A 20,793-nucleotide genomic window follows, 5' to 3' on the forward strand; every position below is an offset into this window, starting at 1 on the left:
TAAGTCTATAGATCGTATTTTTAAACTTTTGGAAACTTGCCTTGAAAAACAGCATCCAAGTATTCCATGCTCTGTATCTGCTCGAAGGTGACGTTTTCAACTGCGAGACCCGAGGCGTCGATCTCGTGACACAGTCGCTGTTGAATGCGGCTGTCAAGCGCCAACTCGTGCAGGCAGAAGGCGATTGTTGAAGACGATGTCTCGTGTCCGGCCAGGATGAAAATAAACGTTTGCGCAGCTATTTCTTCCACTGACAAACCTGCCGTGCCTTCAAAGTGTTCACAACTCACGTTAAAGTTCACAACAATAAAATTTACCTAGATGAGTATGTTAACGTCTTGAAAATCAATGATAATTCAAAGTCCACACCGACAATTTATTTATAGAGAGGTCCACGTTATAACGGTAGTGGAGAAAGATAGAATAACAAATAGTGAGTAGATTTTTGATTTTGTATTCAAATTTTTTAAATAAGTGCAATATTTCTAAAGTTTTTAATTTATTGTGATACATTCTGTGATTCATTAAGAGTCTAAAATCAACCTTCAAAATTTTAAATCATTATTCCTGGACCGAAAATCAAGTGACAAAGCAGTGTGAGATTATATAACCTTATCTTTTGGACAACATTAACATTTTATCAAAATTTTTGGAGAAAAATAGTACAGGCTTAGCCAAGATTTTCCTCCAATGTCATATTTGTATTATGATTATAGTATCTTATACAATAAAATAAAGAAAAATAAAAAAAAATGGAAGAACAGCGTTGTCAGTTCTCTGCCTTGTCACTGTCTTCTATAGAGGATAGCTGATACTGGTATCTTCTTCTGCTAGTGCCTATTCGATCCGAATATTGGCGATCAGCCTGACTATGGTTATCTTATTTACAGCCATCCTGAAAAGTTCTGTTGTAGTTTTGGAGAACCAGGTACGCAGGTTTTTCAGCCATGATATTCTCCTTCTTCCTGGTCCTCTTCTGCCATAGATCTTTCCTTGGAGAACGGATTTCAGCAGGCCGTATTTTACTTTTTACTTCATTACGCATTATATGGCCAAAATATGCAAGCTTCCTGCTCTTGACGATGTTCATCACTTCCAAATCCTTATCCATTCGCTCCAATACATCTTTGTTGGTCACTCTGTCCATCCATGAAATTCTCAACACTCTTCTATACAGCCACATCTCAAAAGCCTCGAGTCTTTTTTCAGTTGACTTGGTCAATGTCCATGACTCCATCCCATAGAAGAGTATTGAGAAAATGTAGCAGTGGAGGAGTTTGATTTTGATGTGCATATTAAGGTTGTGACTCTTGAACAGTTTTTCCATCTGATTGAATACAGCCCTCGCTTTTTCTATTCTGCATTTTACCTCTTGAGAATGATCCCATTTCTCATTGATCAAGGTTCCCAGATACGTGAACTGTTGCACCCTCTCTATCGGCTTGGTGTTAAGCATCAAGTCACATCCTCTCACTGCTCCCTTACTTATCACCATGAACTTTGTTTTGTTTACATTTATTTCCAAGCCATATTGTTCACTGACGCCTCCTATCTTGTTCACAAGCTCCTGCAGGCTGTTCATGTTGTCAGCGAAAATTACAGAATCATCTGCATATCGGATGGGGAACGCGCCACCTTAGTCCTCCAACACACCCAGAACCTGACAGGAGTGGACAGCGACTATCTCATCCATCGACACCGTACGCCAGCGACAGGGAAAGACTGTTTTGAAAGAGTCTCGAATTGGCGTGTGCGTTAGGCGCCAAAACCGGACACTTTTACATTCGTACAGACACAACAAAGTCAGACACATCGAATCTCTGACACTTCCAAAAGGTATACTTCTTGGACGGACTGTACTACGCAGAGCTGTCTGGGTTTCCAAACAAAGACTGATTTTTAGTGCTAGGATGGATGTGTCTGACTTTGACGGTGGTGTATCTTGACATCGCCCCATCGGATGTTGTTCAAGCTTTCTCCATTTAATAATACTCCCATTTCAGTATTCTCAAGGGCCTCCCTGAAGATTTCCTCTGAATAAAGATTGAATATCAATGGTGAAAGGATGCAGCCCTGCCTAACGCCTCGAAGAATGTCAACTGCATTGGTCTGCTCCTCTGCACTGATCCTTATAGTAGAAGACTGATTCCAATACAGGTTTTGAATGATTTGAAGATCTTTCTCATCCATTCCTGTGCTCCTCAAGATCTCCATCATTTTCACATGCTGAATCCTATCGAATGCCTTCTTGTAATCGATGAAACATGAGAAATCATTACAGTTCATGTCTCTACAGCGTTGGAACAAGACCTATAGACAGAACAAGGCATCTCTTGTACCAACTCCCTTCATGAAGCCGAACTGTGTGTCTGCGACTCTTTCTTCACAAATCTTGTAGATTCTCCAATGAATAATTTTGAGGAAGAGCTTCAATAAGTGACTCATGAGGCTGATGGTCACCACATGTCTTGGCTCCCTGTTTCTTAGGCAATATTATAAATTCGGAAATCAGCTATTCATCTGGGATGCTTCCAGAATTGTATATTTGATTGAATATATTGGTCAAGAATTTTATTGATTCATCGTCTAAAAGTTTGAAAAATTCTGTATGCACCCCATCTGGACCCGGAGTCTTCCCTTCTCTCATGGCACCAATAGCAGCCTTGACTTCATCCACCATGATACTAGGACCAGACATATCCTGAACTTGCATTGCAGGTGATTCTCCTCTTTCATCAAAGAAAGAGGTCCACATACTTCTTCCAAGCCTCCTTAACAGCCTCTCTATCAACTATCAGATCTCCTGCATCAGTCACAAGCCTCCCAACAGTTCTCCTCTTCAGCCTTCCTGTCAGCTCTCTCACCCTTCTATGTACATTGACCTTATCAAACTTGCTCTGGCAGAACTCAATCTGCTGGCACTTCTCCTCCAACTCTTTCTCCTTTGCCTCTCTTATCTTTCTTTGGATGGACCTCTTTAAGCTCTTGTAAGTTGGAGGATTGTTCTTTTGTTTTCTCCTTTCCTCCGTGAGTGACAAAATCTCATCAGTCATCCATGATTTGTGTCTCTTTCCATCATCCTTGAGATATTCATCCTTGATCTTCCTTGTTGCCTCTGCAAACGCCCCAACCTGATCCCGCGTATTGACAACTTCCTCCTCAATCTGCCTGCACCTATCATTGATGTCATTCTTCACTTGGTCTTTAAGTGTGCTGTTCCTAAGCTTCTTGAAGTCATATCGTGGACATTTTCTCCTTTGTATAGCCTTGAGCTTTATCCTATATTCTCCTATAAGTGGGTTGTGATCTGACTGCAAATCCGCACCAGGATACGTTTTAACACTTGTGAAGCTGTTTCTATATCTTTGGTTTACCAAGATATAATCTATCTGATTACGGATAATATGATTTCCTCCATCATCTCTAGGAGACGTCCAGATATAGAGTCGTCTGTCTGGTAACTTGTAAAAAGTGTTCATTATTACCAGATTATGCTCAGATGCAAATAAGCTCAGAGTTTCACCTCTCATGTTTCTGGCACCAAGACCACAAGGACCAATATGTTTTCCTTCTCTACCTTTGTCTACTCTGGCATTAAAATCACCCATCAGGATAAGTAGTTCCTGTTTGGGAAGTTTTTTCAAGAGATCCTCGACCTGAGAGTAGAACTCTTCGACCTCTTCTCCACTATGATCACAGGTAGGTGCATACACCTGGATTATATTTGTATTTACCGGTGAGGTACTCAATTGCAGCAGCATGACTCTTTCATTCACAGGGACAAAGTTGGTGACATGATTAGCAACATTTTTATTAACGATTATTCCGATGCCATTTTGATATCTTCCATTAGTTGTTCCAGAATAGTAGACTCTATAGTCTCCTATATTACAGTAACTGGAGTTGGGCCATCTCATCTCACTCACTCCCATGATCTCTATACCTAGTCTTTCCATCTCCAAAAATGCATTATGAATTTTTCCTGCTTGGGCCATGGTTTTAACATTCCATGTACATATTCTCTTAATCTGTTTCATCTTTAGTTTATAATTACTCATGTTTCTGTTCCCATTTGCTCCCCCCGGAGATCCGAATGGGGAGCTTGAAACTCCGGACTGATTTAACAAGAACATAGCCATGCTGACATACTAGGAAAGTCACCAGGTGACCTTTAATGACTAGGGTTTCCGTTGCCACGTCATCCTTATACCGTTGACTGTCTCATCACAGTTCTTCCGCTTTTAGGGCCAGTTTCCCAACCCTGGGGCAAAAGGGTGTCCAGGATCCTCCACTGCTCATCTGCCCTGTAGGAGGCCGTTGGCGCTTAATGGAGGGGGGGTCACTTATTCCGGTGGCCACTCGGTCTATTGTCGCAGACCTTCGAAAATAGAAAATAAAATGAAAAAAGAAGAATCTCCCCAAAGCAGGGAGGACAGGATAGAGGAAGTGAGCAGTGCGCGACCGACAGGACGACAGATTGACACCTTACTGAAGCAAGGTGCCCCCATCATCCCTGTAGCCGCGCACTGCAAGAGAATGGCACAAAGCTAAGTCAATGGAAAGGTGCCATTCTAGAAATAAAAGATCCAAGCATGTCGAAGGAGAAGAAGGATTTGGGAAGAAGGGCTTGGAAAGGGGAGGTCCCTTTTAGTCGCCTCTTACAAACAAGCAGGAATTACTGTGGGTACAATTCTACTACCCCTACCACACTGGGGGGCCACACTGGTATATCTGATGTAATACAAGGTGCGTTCATGAAGTAAGGGCCGAAAAAAATGTACAGAAAAACTTTACTCATAAGAAGCAAATTTTATTGTCATATTCAGTTAGGTAAAAACTTTCTTTACTTCTCTACATTATCGCCGTTCACTTGTAAGCATTTTTCGTACCACTGCACCAGCTTATTCAACCCCTGTGCAAAGAGGTTTGCCGCCTGAGAGTTGGACCAGTTGATAACGGCGTTCTTGAGTTTTTGGACAACAATAATTACAGCTGACGTGTACTGCGGAGCGCTCAAAAAGTTGAGAAGTGCGATCCTAAACAAACGCCGCGGGAAACGGTCATCTGGCATAATTCTCCTCCACGATAACGCGCGTCCTCACACTGCTGCCAAAACCATGGATAAAACTCAACATTTTCGTTGAAAACTTTTTGACCACCCACCGTACAGTCCCGACCTTGCACCTAGCGACTACTTCCTATTCTTGCATTCTAAACAGTGGCCCATATGAATAAAACCAGAGCAAATGCTCATGAGCAAGAGCATGGAGCATAAGGTTTTGCTCATGAGCAAAAGGTAGAAGCAAAAGCATTTGCTCATTTTTATATGAATAAGCTTTACCTTATACTCTTACTTTATGCTCCTAAACTTTGGAGCAAATGCTCTCGTATTTTAGAGATTTTTCATCAGCTGATTCGCTTTTGTAGCCTTAGTTTGTTTTTATAGCTCACGGAAGCGCTAAATATGCAAGTAGGGGGCACCGCTTGTGTTTGTGTCGTCTGCTCTGTTTTGTATTTATGAATTGAGTTTTAAGTTAGTTGAGTTTAGAATTTTGAAATAATAGCGTGAAAAAATCTCTATGATAATCTTCAGCATATTCTTATAATATTAATAGCCTTCTTATAATCGTCTGCACTCTTATGTTCTTAAATGCCTATTTCCTATTTTGTGATGGCTATCTTTATATCATCATATTCTTATAATATTAATAGCCTTCTTATAATCGTCTACACTCTTATGTTCTTAAATGCCATTTCCTATTTTGTGATGGCTATCTTTATATCAGGTAGCTAGCTATCTTTTGTATTTATTCTTTTGTAGGAATAATGTTGATATAATATAATATCATGGTTGAATTTAAAAAGTGTTTTATAGTTCTCAACTATTGGTTGTGATCGTATCTGGTATAGTTTCCTCTTCCTCATACGACTTAGTTGAGCCATTTTACTATGAGCAAAAGGTGATAAGCTGCTCAAGACTAGACTCACTTTTTTTGAAGCATTTGCTTCAAACGTTGAGCAAATGCTCTATTTTATTCATACAATTTTGAGTACAAGCTTTTACTTTTGAGCAAATGCCCAAACTATTTTTTTGATAAGCATGAGCAAAAGGTTTTGCTCACGTTTATTCATAGAAAATGAAGCAAATGCTTCATATTTTAGAAGTATAAGCAAATGCTCAACTTTATTCATATGGCCCATTGGCTTGCTTAGTGGACAATGCTTTAAAACCGAAGAGGGATAAAAACACGCCGTTGTCAACTGGTTCCACTCTCAGGCGGCAAACCTCTATGCACAGGGGTTAAAGAAGCTGGTGCAGCGGTACGAATAATGCTTGCAAGTGAGCGGTGATTATGTAGACAAGTAAAGGAAGATCCTACCTAACTGAATATGACAATAAAATTTGTTTCTTATGAGTACATTTTTTCTGTAACCAAACGGCCCTTACTTTATGAACGCGCCTCGTATTGACTGTTTATTTTTGTAGAAAATAATCAATTAAATTTCATTCGTCAAGAAAAACATACTTTTCAATGATGAAATAATAATATTTCATAATTGAAATTGATTATTTTGTTCATTAATCATATTTCTACATTGTTACAGAATGATCTGGCAACGTTTCGGAGGTGAAGAAGGATAGCGTTACCTGCTTTGTCGAATGATAGACAAGGGTAGCAACACCAATGTTGATCAAATACTGCCATTATAACGTGTACATTACTATGGATAAGCATGTCAACGTCTAGGAAATCAATGAGAATTTGAATTTTAGAACTAACGTTAGTTTGCAATGACAATGACAATTTACCTCGATAAGCATGTTAGTTAACGCCTAGGAAATCAATGCTCTTCTTCCTTTACACTTCGTATTATTTGAGAGTTTTAAAAACTTCCTCTACACTTTGTAGTATGTAGTAGTAGATCAATAATCAAGTTGCTGAGTTGCAGCTCCCATCCACAACTTGTTGCTATGGTGAGGTTCAGGTTATTATGGCAGTACATTGGTGTTGCCATCCTTGTCTATCATTCGACAAAGCAGATAGTGCAATCCTTTTCCAACTCTGCAACGATGTCGATTCGTTTTCAGCATTGCAGAAATGTAATTAACGAAATATTTTATCTCAATTATGACAATTTAATATTGATTATAGCGAATAAAAAATAATGTATTATTTTCAAGCAAGAATAAACAAATAGTCTATTAATAAGATATTATAAGATATAACGGTGATAGATACCTGCTATAGAAGGCAGTGGCAGGTCGAGAATCGACCTCACTATAGATGACCATTAACGTCTATAAAATCAATGTCACATTTCCTCTACATTTTACCTAATTAAAGATGAACTATTGTATGTTAGAACAAGTACAGTATTGTTGAAAAGTTTGCACTTCAACCAATAAAATTCTTACTCATAACTCCAATACCACACTTGTGAAAAATGAGAAAATATGTTATCTGTACTTTTATTTCTCATGAACAAGACACAAAGCACAAAACAACATGTACTCAAACAGACTTTGTATCTGTATTTGCATTTTTACTTGTATTTATACACGTATGTGTATTTGTGCAGAATCTGTATTATCTGTACAGACAAGTACTCAATCTGATTATGAACGACTAGCCGTCAGGCTCGCTTCGCTCGCCTTATCCGTCTAGCCAGGGGGCTCCGCGCCCCCTGGACCCCCGACAGGATCGTCCAAAAATGAGAACAACTGGCTAGCTTCGCTCGCCTGCATGTAGACCTCAGCGGAACCTCTGTACCGAATTGGAACGTATTATGTCAATTTGATCTCGAAATACACCTGTTACTATATCGGCGTATCTTTGGCGAACAAAATTTTTCCACCTCAGCTAAACCTGTGTACTGATTTTTTTTTAATATGTTTCCATCAATTATTGAAAAAGGTGAGGAAACGCAGAAAAGCTTAGAAAACTCTAATTTTGGCTAACTGGATAAATTGGTATTTAGGATGACCTGGATAAATGCATTTCAATCTTCAATTTGATGCCAACCTAACAAAATCAACTCAAACTTAATGCCAACCTGAAAAAATTTTTAATTTAGTTACCAGAACAACTATTTCGAAGAGGTACTCTCTCTAGATAAAAGTTCTATATTAACATATGGTATGGACATTTCAATTATAATTTTAAGATATTGGAATAAGAATAATATACATGCTGAAAGACGAACTTTAAACCCTTAAAAACCACCCTTAGAGTTAAAATATTGCCAAAAGATTTCTTAGTGCGCCTCTAAAGGGCCAACTGAACATACCTACCAAATTTGAACGTTTTTGGTCCGGTAGATTTTTAGTTCTGCGAGTGAGTGAGTGAGTCAGTCAGTCAGTCAGTGCCATTTCGCTTTTATATATAGAGATTATTTCCTGGAATAGTTGTTTTAAATTATCTACATGAGGGACTGTACTTGTAAATCAACTACATAAGTTTATATATTGTTCTATGTTGCGTTCCTATACTTCACTTTACTATATATAGCTTCACTTCACTTTGTATCAATGAGGAGGGGATGAATTGACTCTATTTATATGAACCTTTTCTGAAATGAAAGAAATTTCACAAAATTTCTTCTCTGGAAATTGATTACAAATCAAAGCCAAAATAGTTTCAATGCACTAGCATCATCATCAGTTATTACCATTTTGATACAAGTAAAATTCATTTACTATAGATCCTATACTTTCTGTATTGATCAAAGATTTTCTCCTTCCAAAGTTATAATAACCTTTAGAAATAACAAATATCAAACTTTTTTGTAACTATTGAATAATGTATTCTTTTGTAGTGAATACCTTTTCCTCTTATTTTCAATGTTTTTTGAACTGATTCATGAATTAAACTACGTGATTTTCCATTTCTTTTCATATTGTATATAAATTTCAATATGCTGAGCATAGTGGATACTGTTTACATAAATTATATGCTATGATTATCATCATGAGTTGTGCTGCTGTTCAATATTTGTAATTTATATTTTGTACATTTCTATTTTCACGAATTATTGCAATTAACTTTAACTGTCTGTATATTTAATATTGATTTTTTTCATTTTATAGAGTAGCTTTTCAACATCCTGTTTCCCTCGATATTGTTATTATGTTATTTATAGCGACTCATTCCTGCGCTCAGGTTAAACCTTTGCAGGGATTTTTTCTTCTCAATGTGTCTTGTAAATTGTCATATAAGGATTAGGTTAGACAAGTTTTGTGAAAGTGTTGTATTTTATACTGTAAATTTTTTTTTAAGAGTAAATGATTTTGATGATTTTGATTCTTTGATGATGATCAGTAGTTTTTTTACTTTCCTTGCCCTATTACCATAGGTAACGAAAGTATTGCTTTCCAAAAAAAATTAAGGTACCCTGATTTCAAGTTTTCTATACGTTTCAAGTCCCCCTGAGTCCAAAAACATGATTTTTGGGTGTTGGTCTGTGTGTGTGTCTGTGAACACGATAACTCCATTCCTAATCAACCGATTGACTTGAAATTTTAAACTTAAGGTCCTTATAGCATGAGGATCCGACAATAAGAAATTCAATAAAATTCAATTCAACATGGCGGAAAAAATGGCGGATAATTACTAAAAAACCATGTTTTTCACGTTTTTCTCGAAAACGGCTCTAACGATTTTCTTCAAATTCATACCATGGATAGCTATTTATAAGCCCTATCAATTGGCATGAGTCTCATTACTGGAAAAATTTCAGGAGCTCTGTAATATCATAGAGAAACAATAGCATAAGTAGATATCCCATGGTATAGGGCGTTTATGTCGCAACTTTTACTGTTATCTCAAGCCGATAGTCCATGTAGCTCTTTCCCTTGAAGCTGTGTGACACTGGTAGTCTCTCATATTGTGCCGTTCATACACTCTCACCCCAACAAAACAGTAAAAATCGACAATAATCAACAGTAATCGGCTTGAGATAACAGTAAAAGTTGCAACATAAACTCCCTATACCATGGGATATCTACTTACGCTATTGTTTCTCTATGGTAATATTCTTGAGAAAAATGGCGGATAATGACGAAAAAACCATGTTTTCCACGGTTTTCTCGAAAACGGCTCCAACGATTTTCTTCAAATTTATACCCTGGATAGCTATTTATAAGCCCTATCAACTGGCATGAGTCTCATTTCTGGGATAATTTCAGGAGCTCTGTAATATTCTTGAGAAAAATGGCCGATAATGACGAAAAAACCATGTTTTCACGTTTTTCTCGAAAACGGCTCTAACAATTTTCTTCAAATTCATATCATAGACTGTGAACATGATAACTCCATTCCTAAACAACCGATTGACTTGAAATTTTAAACTTAAGGTCCTTATACCATGAGGATCCGACAATAAGAGATTCAATAAAATTGAATTCAAAATGGCGGGAAAAATAGCGGATAATTACTAAAAAAACCATGTTTTTCACGGTTTTCTCGAAAACGGCTCTAACGATTTTCTTAAAATTTATATCATGGATAGCTATTTATAAGCCCTATCAACTGACATGAGTCTCATTTCTCGGAAAATTTCAGGAGGTGCGTAATATTCTTGAGAAAATGGCGGATAATCACTAAAATACCATGTTATTCACGGTTTTCTCGAAAACGGCTCTAACGATTTTCTTCAAATTTATACCATGGATAGCTATTTATAAGCCCTATCAACTGACATGAGTCTCATTTTTGAGAAAATTTCAGGAGCTCCGTAATATTCTTGAGAAAAATGGCGGATAATTACTAAAAAAACCATGTTTTTCACGGTTTTCTCTAAAACGGCTCTAACGATTTTCTTCAAATTTATATCATGGATAGCTATTTATAAGCCCTATCAACTGACATGAGTCTCATTTCTGGGAAAATTTCAGGAGGTCCGTAATATTCTTGAGAAAAATGGCGGATAATTACTAAAAAACCATGTTTTTCACGATTTTCTCAAAAATAACTTGACCGATTTTTTTCAAATTCATACCCTGTATAGTTATTTATCAGCTCTATCAACTGGCATGAGTCTCCTATCTGGGAAACTAATGGGGGGTCCACCCCATCCTTGATAAATGGACTTGGTAAATGGTAACCTCCTTCTTGTGCATGAGGTAGGTAGGTAGCGCAGTTCATAAAAAGAACACATAGTCGAGATATTTCATCTATAGAACAGCTGTTTTGACGACTTTAAAAAAATTAGGACTAAAAAAATCATCGAGTTTCACACAATTTACACAAAGAAAAAGGACTCTGAAAACAATAATTATATATACACATATACAGAAGTCTGATCATAGTTTCAAATATGAGCAAGGAAAGTTGTGTGAGTGTACCACACCAGATTTTTTTAGTTAGACTTGACCATTTTTTACACATTGTTGACTAGAGTCTAACCAAAAAACCCAACTGATACGATGCCATAGGTTCAGTAAAACTATAAATGTTTCTCGTATATATTTATACTATATTTATAATCGTATGTGTATTTGTGCAGAATCTGTATTATCTGTACAGACAAGTACTCAGTCTGATTATGAACGATTACCTTTGTCGATAGTATCAGATCTCCCTTTCATCTGTAGCAGCAAATGCATAAAATCGTGTTTGACTACGTTTTCCCTCTTCCTCTGTTCGATAATTTGCCGTACAGCTGCCATGTAGTAGTCCTCGGTCGCCTTAGGAGTAAACCTCAGTTTCAGGAGAGCTGCCAGATTGCGATTAATGAAGGGTAGCGAGAATCTGTGAATTGAAATCATGTGATTAAGGCCCGATTTCACCAAAACTGAAACTAGGTTTGAGCGAAAATTGTTGGTTCTATAGCAACAAAAAGTTACATGCGTTTACACCAAAGTTATTAACAAAATGCTTATTTTTCCTTCCCTATAGATTCTATTAGATTGAACATAACTTATCATACACATGATGTGCATAATGTGTTTTTCAAGCTCCATTCAATCTAATTGACCGAGCGAAGTGAGGTCTAAGATTCAAGTCGACGGTTTGGCATTTCTCTTAATGTTTAAATGTTTAAATGTTTATATGTTGAAACGCGATAATAGATTTTCATGAAATTTGACAGGTATTTTCCTTTTTAAATTGCGCGTCGACGTATATACAAGGTTTTTGGAAATTTTGCATTTCAATGATAATATAAAAGGAAAAAGGAGCCTCCTTCATACGTCAATATTAGAGTAAAAATCAGACTATAGAATTACTAGCCGTCAGGCACGCTTCGCTCGCCATATCCGTCTAGCTCGCTTCGCTCGTCTGCATTTTTCATTTGGGCATTTTTATCATATGTTAGGACAATCCAGTCGGGGGTCCAGACTAAACGGCTGGCTAAACGGATATGGCTATGGATATAACTGCTAGTAACATAATATTCCCAGGATTGAAGTAGCAGTGCCCAATCAATTTTTCCGCGATAAATGCATTTAAATCTTCAACTTGGTGCCAACCTAACAAAGTCAACTCAACTTAATGCCAACCTGACAAAATTATTAATTTAGCACTCAGTTAACAATACTGTTTCGAAGAGGTACTCTATCTAGATTATAGTTCTATAGTAACATATGATATGGAAATATCAATTATAATTAAGAGATTGGGAGAAGAAGAATATACATGCTAAAAGACGAACTTTAAACCCTTAGTGTTAAAATATTGCCAAAAGATTTCTTAGTGCGCCTCTAAAGGGCCAACTGAACATACCTACCAAATTTGAACGTTTTTGGTCCGGTGGATTTTTAGTTATGCGAGTGAGTGAGTGAGTGAGTGAGTCAGTCAGTCAGTCAGTGAGTGAGTGCCATTTCGCTTTTATATATAGATTCATCATAAATCAGCTGTCGAGTTGACTATAAATTGCATGCTATGACGCATGCAATTCAATATCTCAATGTAACTTGGTAAAAAATTAACAGCTGTGTAGACTATAAATTGCATGCCTCATTGCATGCCTCATTGAATGCAATTTTTATGCACTATTGAATAGGATGCAAAGAACTTATAACTGCTCGTCTGAGCGCCTATAGTGTGGTCAACGTTATAATGGCAGTGGATAAAGATAGAAGAATAGCGATGCCGATTCTCTGCATTAATTAATTATATTTCTACACCGTAAAAAACATAATTGACATCGTTGTGGACCTAGAAAAGGATAGTACAACCGGCTTTGTCGAATGATAGACAAGGATAGCAAAACCAAAGTTGATCAAATACTGTCATTATAACGTGCTATAGATGTCTTCTGGTTTTCTCGCGCTAAATTCCGGAAAGCGTTATATGATATTTTAAATGTTTTGAAAGTATGGTTTTGTTTAAATATGGTGATGTCCAAGAAATTGATTGTATTATTGTTTTCCAGTTCTATGGTGAAGTGCAAGTTTGGGTGTATTTTGTTCAGTTTGGAGTGAAATATTTCAGTTTGTCTGGTGTTTCCTTTGTATAGAATGAAAATATCATCAACATATCTAAACCAGCTGATGATTCTGTCAAACTGATTGAGAATGTGTTTTTGTTCAATGTTGTGGATGAAGATCTCAGCTAAAATGCAAGAAATGGGGCTCCCCATGGGGAGACCGTTTGGCTGGAAATAATATTGGTTATTGTAACAGAAGTAATTCTGTGAGGTGACTAGGTTAGTGAGATTTACAATTTCATTGATATGTTCAGGTGGTGTATTATTCTGTTCTAGCATTGTTTTAAGGAATTTTACAGTTTCGGGGATTGGTACATTGGTGTATAAATTTGAAATGTCCAGTGAAGCTATTGTGGAGTTTTGTGGTATTTGGATTTTCTGAAGTTTTGTGGTGAGATCAATGTTGTTTTTCACTGCAGTATGATTATGAAAAGTTATGTTGTCTCTTATGGTGGTATCTAGTAGTTTGGCTAGTTGTGGGCAGGTGCTGTTGTGTGATTGATCAGTGGTCTTATTGGTACATCTTGTTTGTGTATTTTTGGGAGGGCGTTGAGTCTGGGTGCTTGTGGGTTGATTTGTTTGAGAAACTTTTTCTGGTTGTTTGGGATTATGTGCTTGGTTTGGTTGATGGCATCTTTTATTTTTGTTTGATATGTGTGAGTTGGGTCAGTTGAGAGTTTGACTATGTTATTGTCATTGATGAATTTGTCTACTTTCTGGTCTATGTCTGTTTTATGCATTATAACTGTGATGTTGCCTTTGTCAGCATTAGTGATGACTAGGTTGTGTTGTTTCTGTTTGTTTTTTATGCTTTTCAATATCATATGTTCTGGGTTGTTTTTTTCTGAGGGCTTGAAATTGTTTCTGTTTCTTGTTATGTCCTGTCTCAAGTATTCTTGGTCAGGTAGGGTAGTGTTTTGTATTGCAGTCTCTGTGTCTATTATGGTATTGAATAATTGGGATTTTGAACTAGGATTGTTTGTTTTGATGTTGTGTTTCAATCCTTTGTCTAGTAATTTCATTTCTGTTTTTGTGAATTCTATTTCAGTGTTGTTGATTGTTCTTTTGTGAAAATTATGTGTGGATGTTACAGTTGGGTTCTGGGTATTCATAAGTTGAGTTAGTTTAAGGTTGTGTTTGGCTTTCAACTTTTGACAGTCTGATGATGACCAACAACAGGTCGAAACGATCGTCACTATACAAAAAGTAAGTGCATTTTCACTTCAAAAGTTTTTTAAAATTCAAGTTTAATTTTAATAGTGAAAAAGTATGGATATACAACAGAGTGATATGATAATTAAATCTTGTGTAAGCATGATCTGATCAAATAAATAGTTAGTGTATCAGTGTGGATGTGCTTATGGTTTGGGACGTCGTTATAACTGCGCGAGGTCTACTGTCCACAGAACTACTAGTAGAATTTAGAAGAACGGAAAAATAAACATTTTGTTAATAACTTTGGTGTAAACGCAGTTTTACAAAACCAATTAGAAACCATTTGACTAGATCCAGCTGCCGATCAAACCTAGTTTTCGCATCCTAGTGGATGCGGGCTTGAGTCACTATCAGAATCATGAGATCCTAGGTTGTAATCAATATTTTGGCATAGAAGGAGGGGTCGATTGAATGTTAAAATACAAACTAACTAATGATTTTAGTAGTCAGCTAGATATTAGAATAGGAAGCCACAAGAAATTTGTATTTTCTCATGCAACAGGGCTCTCTGGGAGCTTCTCACAACTGTCCCAAGCTTTTACAAAATTCACTGTTCAGAATTATTCAAATGCGGATAGAACATTTCAAATATTACTCCCATTTTTAATGTGATATTTTCATGTCCTGTATATTCTCAGAACTGAGCGATACACCTTTCAACTACAGATTTTTATAATTTAATTTAGCAATTGATTTGGTTCTGATCTTGAACCACAGAATCTGTTCGATTTATGTAATATTATTTACGTATACCTATAATACAATGGAGAGGAGAGATGGAAAGGTAACCTCATGTTTGGACGATATCAACAGATATAGACGATATCTATGACCTTAAAAGACATCTATTTACCATATTTCTGTCCTTGAAGTTTGTTCTAAGTTTAGAATATTTTTAAAAATACCTACAATAGAATGAAGAAAAGATAACCTGAATGTTTAAACGATATCATCAAGACCTATGACTTTGAAAGACATCTCCTTTACCATATTTCTGTCTTATTCTATTTTATTCTGTTCTATTCTAGTTTATTATCTACAGTCTACACCCACAATAGAATGAAGAAGAGAGCTGGAATGATAACCTGATGTTGCAACGATATCATCAGACCTTGAAAGTCATCACATTTACCATATTCTTGTCCTTGAAGTCGGTTCTATTTTTAGTTTATTATTTACATACACCTACAATAGAATGAAGAGGAATGGAATGATACCCTGAATGTTTGAACCTTGTGAGACAACTCAACATATTTTTGACCTTTAAGTCTTTTCGTTTTATTGAAGACTATCATAGACTAAGTAAACTTCTAACTAAATAAACTAGGTTAGATCTGTGATATTACGGTATTCACAAATAATGATATACCTACAATAGAAATTGTAGTGAGGTCCACGTTATAATTGCAGTGTTTGATTAGCAATTGTATTGCTATCGTTGTCTATCATTCAACAGAGCTGATCTCTTTCTCGCTTTGCTCTGTTGCCAGATCGTTTCTTAACAATGTAGAAATATAATTAATTAACAAAATATTTATAATATAATTCATGTCAGCTGAGCTTTAGTGTTTACAAGTTTATGTTTCTTCAATGGTTCCAATTTTTTTTAAAATAACTCAATAGTATTAGTTTCAAGTGGTAATTGAGTGGAATATTACTTATCAATTTATTAATTTAAGTCATCTAAATTCAAAATTTATAGTTTTCATGTTTATTTTGGACTAAAATTTTATAAAAATTGTACACGTGAAATTCTAACCTTATCTTGGACTTTGTCACCTATAAATTTGGAAGAAAAGTAGCACGAGGACTATTTTATTATTTCATCTTCTATAATGTTATTGCATTAGTGTCATTCGCATTGTAAATGAATAAATAAAAATTTAATCTTAATTATGAAAATTCATTATGAAATCATTGGAAAATATTATCTCTTGCTTGATAAAATATAATTGATTATTTTAAACGAGTTAATATTACATCAATAAACCGGTATCAGTTACCCTCTTTAGAAGGCATTGACAAGACAGAGGATCGGCAACGCTTTTCCCCTATCTACTCCACTGCCATTATAACGTGGACCTCACTCTAAGAGTAATGGAATGAGAACCTGAACGTTTGGACGATATCATCAGGATCTGTGACCTTGAAAGACATTTCGCTCAGCATATTTTTGTCCTTGAAGTTATTCCCTTCCATGCCAATGGCGGTCTGGGCGATGACATTGATGCTGTACTTAGACATCAAGCTCTTCAACTCGAATTCACTCTTGCACGAGCTCGAAATCTCCAACAGAAATCTCTGAAGATCTACGCTGCAACTTCGTATTGTGTCAAACATGAATTTCATTTTGTTAGTGGCGTAGAAGGGCGAGACTTTGGTCCTGATCTTTTTCCACTCCTCGCCTTCCAGGGAAAAGATGTGCGCGGAAAGTGGATCGTCCTTCTCATTGTAGTAAGCTCCTCGGTTCATGAAGTGGGGGAAATCTTTCACCAGTACCAACCTGTGAAATTTCGGATTCAGGTCAAACACGTACAAATAGTTTTATCTGATAACAGAGATGGATTTACGGAATCTGTAGCACGTGCATGTAGTACTCAGGCCAGCAGAAGTCAATCATTTTCCCACACAGTGGACGACACTGTGTTTCAGCTGAGACAAACGAATATCCGTTTTCCGTTCCTCTAAGGTTTCAGCTGCTGAAGTGAGATTATCTACAAACTCTCAGCATTCGAGATAAGTGACACCACTTTTTCTCATTAAAACAATACTGGAAGTATGAAGGTTATGTCACTTTGATATACAATTAACATATAATAATAATAATAATAATATCGAGTGACCTGGCTGGCTCAGGTCTGGTGTCAGAGTTTTCAGGTCGCAGCTGATCAATTTCAGGGCCTCTGACATGACCTAACGACTGCTTTTTAGGCAACCGGGACCGACGGCTTAACGTGTCCATCCGAAACACGGGAGTGGCCCGAGATAAATATCTTGCCCAATTAACATAATGAGGTTAGAAGGCGCATCATTGAGGCTATCCCTGATTGAATTCAGTGGCAGAATAGGTTCACTTAATATGATGTCCAGACTTCTTATCAGTTTTATAGAGTTAATCAAACCTACAGTTTAAACTCATCAACTATTATACTTGAATATTTGTTGTTATTAACGCATTTTTTTTTCTTTTTTCGTCTGTTTTCATCGATTTTCTTTCCACAGTGGTACATGTTTCCCCTTGACCTGTTTCTATGCTCAATTATATTCTTTTTATAACTTATTATCCTCATTCTGTATTTATTACTTATACTTAGATTACTTTCAATTACTTATGCTTTCCTAATATTTTTCTTAGGTATTTGTAAATTGCAAGTACTGTATATCTTATTTTTATTTTAGTAACTTGCTTAATACGATTGTAAATTGTAGTGACGACTGTTTTGGGCATAATGCCTGTAGTCTTCTTTGTTCTGTAATAGATGAATAAATAATATTAAATGGAAATGTTTATTTGGCATTCCAATCAACTCCCTATTTCATGAATATAAAATCAGATGATTTATCCAAAAATAAAACTACAGAAAACTATTGTGCACATGGCAGCATAAACCTGGTCAAACCTGGCCGTGACTGATGAATTTATTCAATGAGCTTTCTAAATTATAAGTAAGGAAGGTATTTGAAGACTATTTAACGAACTCCATAGGACTTCTTATTGATTTTAAAAGCTTTGGTTTTTGTTTTCAGTGAAACCATAGAATAAACAATCCATTCAGTATCTATATTCAATCTGAACAGTACTCAGTGTTTAGTCTCAACTGTAAACAATGTAAAGCTATTTCCTGGTGGAACATATTGATGGAGTTCAGCCTAAGAAAATGATGCTTCTTCGGATAAATTGCCTCTTTGATAGTAGAATAAACTGATAAACTGATACAGTGGGATTTATACTGGTGGAAAATTCCAATACTATGACTTGTTTAATCTCAATTGAATGACAAATGATCATTTTATGAAGTAATCTAGATCTGATAAAAGGAAACGATAGAAAACAAATAGGGGAAGCTCTCAACTGACTCTTAGACAGAACAGCATATCTAACTTAGGTCAAGATCTAGAACTCTAGATCCAACTTAGCTGAGAAGATGAGAATGACATTGTTGGCTAGCAGTACTGGAATCGTACTAATTGTTACTGAGTAAAATATTTTACCCCTCTGAACGAGCTGATTACGATTGTGAATCTTTCATAACGGCCCTTGAAGCTGACTTTCAATTGGCTCAAAATGTTGTTTGTTTGAAGAGAAGAGATCACCTCCCGAACTTATTGTAAACTAGGGTGAACTGATTCTACAAACATGTGTTTGGGAATGCATGATCTGATCTTTCATCATGGAAACATTCCATCAAATCAATATTAATTCTGATGTTCAGTTGATACTTTATAAAAACTGCATGTGGCTTGAGATTGAAAAAAACGTAGTCTATTCTCCAACTGGAACTATTCCTCTACTTTAACGATGGACAGCATTGTTTATAAATGATACAATAAACAGTCTTCAAATTGAAAATAATAATAATATCAAACCCAAATGGTTGATACTGTAGCTTACTTATAGTCATTTTGTGAGTTTCTCATTATTACAATTTCACAGATGGAGAATCATTCTGCTCAGCCAAGTATTTACTATTATTTTTAGTTATAAAAATGTGAAATATGTCTTTTATGTTTAGTTTTGAAGCATCTAAATTTGATAATATATTTTGTGAAAATACTTGAGGACTGAAAATTTTGTGAATTGAAGAACTATAAGACTTAACCTATTTTGGACTATGTTTTATTTTGGGAGAGGAATAGCACAAGGTTACCTTATTTTTCCTCTCCCTTTCATTTTGATAATGTACTGATTCTATTGTAAAAAAGAATTAATGAAAAATAAAGTCCAATAAGTTGAGATGCAGCAAAACAAGGTACCTGAGTTGCTTAAGCTAACGTGATTTCAAGTAATTATTGATGATTTTTTGTCAAGTGACGTAACTCACAGTTTACCTGATTAGCTCTGGATCCCTCACAAGCAGTGAAGGTGAGAAGAAAGAGTAGTATCCGAACAGTTTGTGGCCTTTCCCACTGCGGTAGATGTCGGCATACACCTCGGAGATGGATTTTCTCTGGAGAACAAAGTTGCCAATGCTTCCGAACGGGAAGCTGCCAGCACAGGACGCCAGACCTTTCCGATGCCAGTGGGAAAATACATGGCTGGCATAGATTCTGGTGGCCACAAGAGTCACCAATATGACCAGTAGTAGTTGGACCCACCAACTGTTGAAAAATCCATCGTCTCCCAGCATCTGAAATGCAGTTGGAAGCTGGAAAAGATAGAACAAGAAAATATTCCTTGGTATAGGACGGCTATGTTCCAATTTCCAATGTTAACTTCTGAAATTCAGTTTAAAGCTGTATTCCCACCATAGAGAAAACATAGCACAAGAGGATATCCCATGGTATAGGATGTTTATGTTCTAATTTTCAATGTTAACTTCTGAAATTCAGTTTAAAGCTGTATTCCCACCATAGAGAAAACATAGCACAAGAGGATATCCCATGGTATAGGATGTTTATGTTCCAATTTTCAATGTTAACCTCTGAAATTCAGTTCAAAGCTGTATTCCCACCATAGAGAAAACATAGCACAAGAGGATATCCCATGGTATAGGATGTTTATGTTCCAATTTTCAATGTTAACCTCTGAAATTCAGTTTAAAGCTGTATTCCCACCATAGAGAAAACATAGCACAAGAGGATATCCCATGGTATAGAATGTTTATGTTCCAATTTTCAATGTTAACTTCTAAATTCAGTTTAAAGCTGTATTCCCACCATAGAGAAAACATAGCATAAGAGGATATCCTATGGTATAGGATGTTTATGTTCCAATTTCCAATGTTAACTTCTGAAATTCAGTTTAAAGCTGTATTCCCACCATAGAGAAAACATAGCACAAGAGGATAGTCCTCGTAACTATTTTTAGCGAAACTACAGGTATGTACCTGTATGTACTACCTGTATGTGATGCTGGTGGTTTCTTATACTGTGTCGTTCTTAAGCCAGTAAGTTACACACACATAGATTTTTGTTTGTACAGTATTTTGC

At 36.3% G+C, this 20,793-nt stretch overlaps 1 protein-coding gene across 1 annotated transcript in view; it reads right to left on the reverse strand.

Annotated features, from left to right (window-relative positions):
• LOC111058458 overlaps positions 1-20,415 on the reverse strand; it is a 37,252-nt gene extending 16,837 nt beyond the window's left edge. The window contains exons 1-4 of the mRNA XM_039420009.1: positions 19,693-20,415; positions 16,754-17,146; positions 11,557-11,750; positions 41-268 (exon numbers count right to left, since the gene is read on the reverse strand). Coding sequence (XP_039275943.1) covers positions 41-268; positions 11,557-11,750; positions 16,754-17,146; positions 19,693-19,991 — 1,114 coding nt within the window. The 5' untranslated portion in view covers positions 19,992-20,415. The remainder of the gene's footprint in view (positions 1-40; positions 269-11,556; positions 11,751-16,753; positions 17,147-19,692) is intronic.
• Between the last annotated feature and the right edge of the window lie 378 nt (positions 20,416-20,793).

The sequence above is a fragment of the Nilaparvata lugens genome, chromosome 2, assembly GCF_014356525.2.
Source record: "Nilaparvata lugens isolate BPH chromosome 2, ASM1435652v1, whole genome shotgun sequence".
Taxonomy (NCBI): Eukaryota; Metazoa; Arthropoda; class Insecta; order Hemiptera; family Delphacidae; genus Nilaparvata; species Nilaparvata lugens.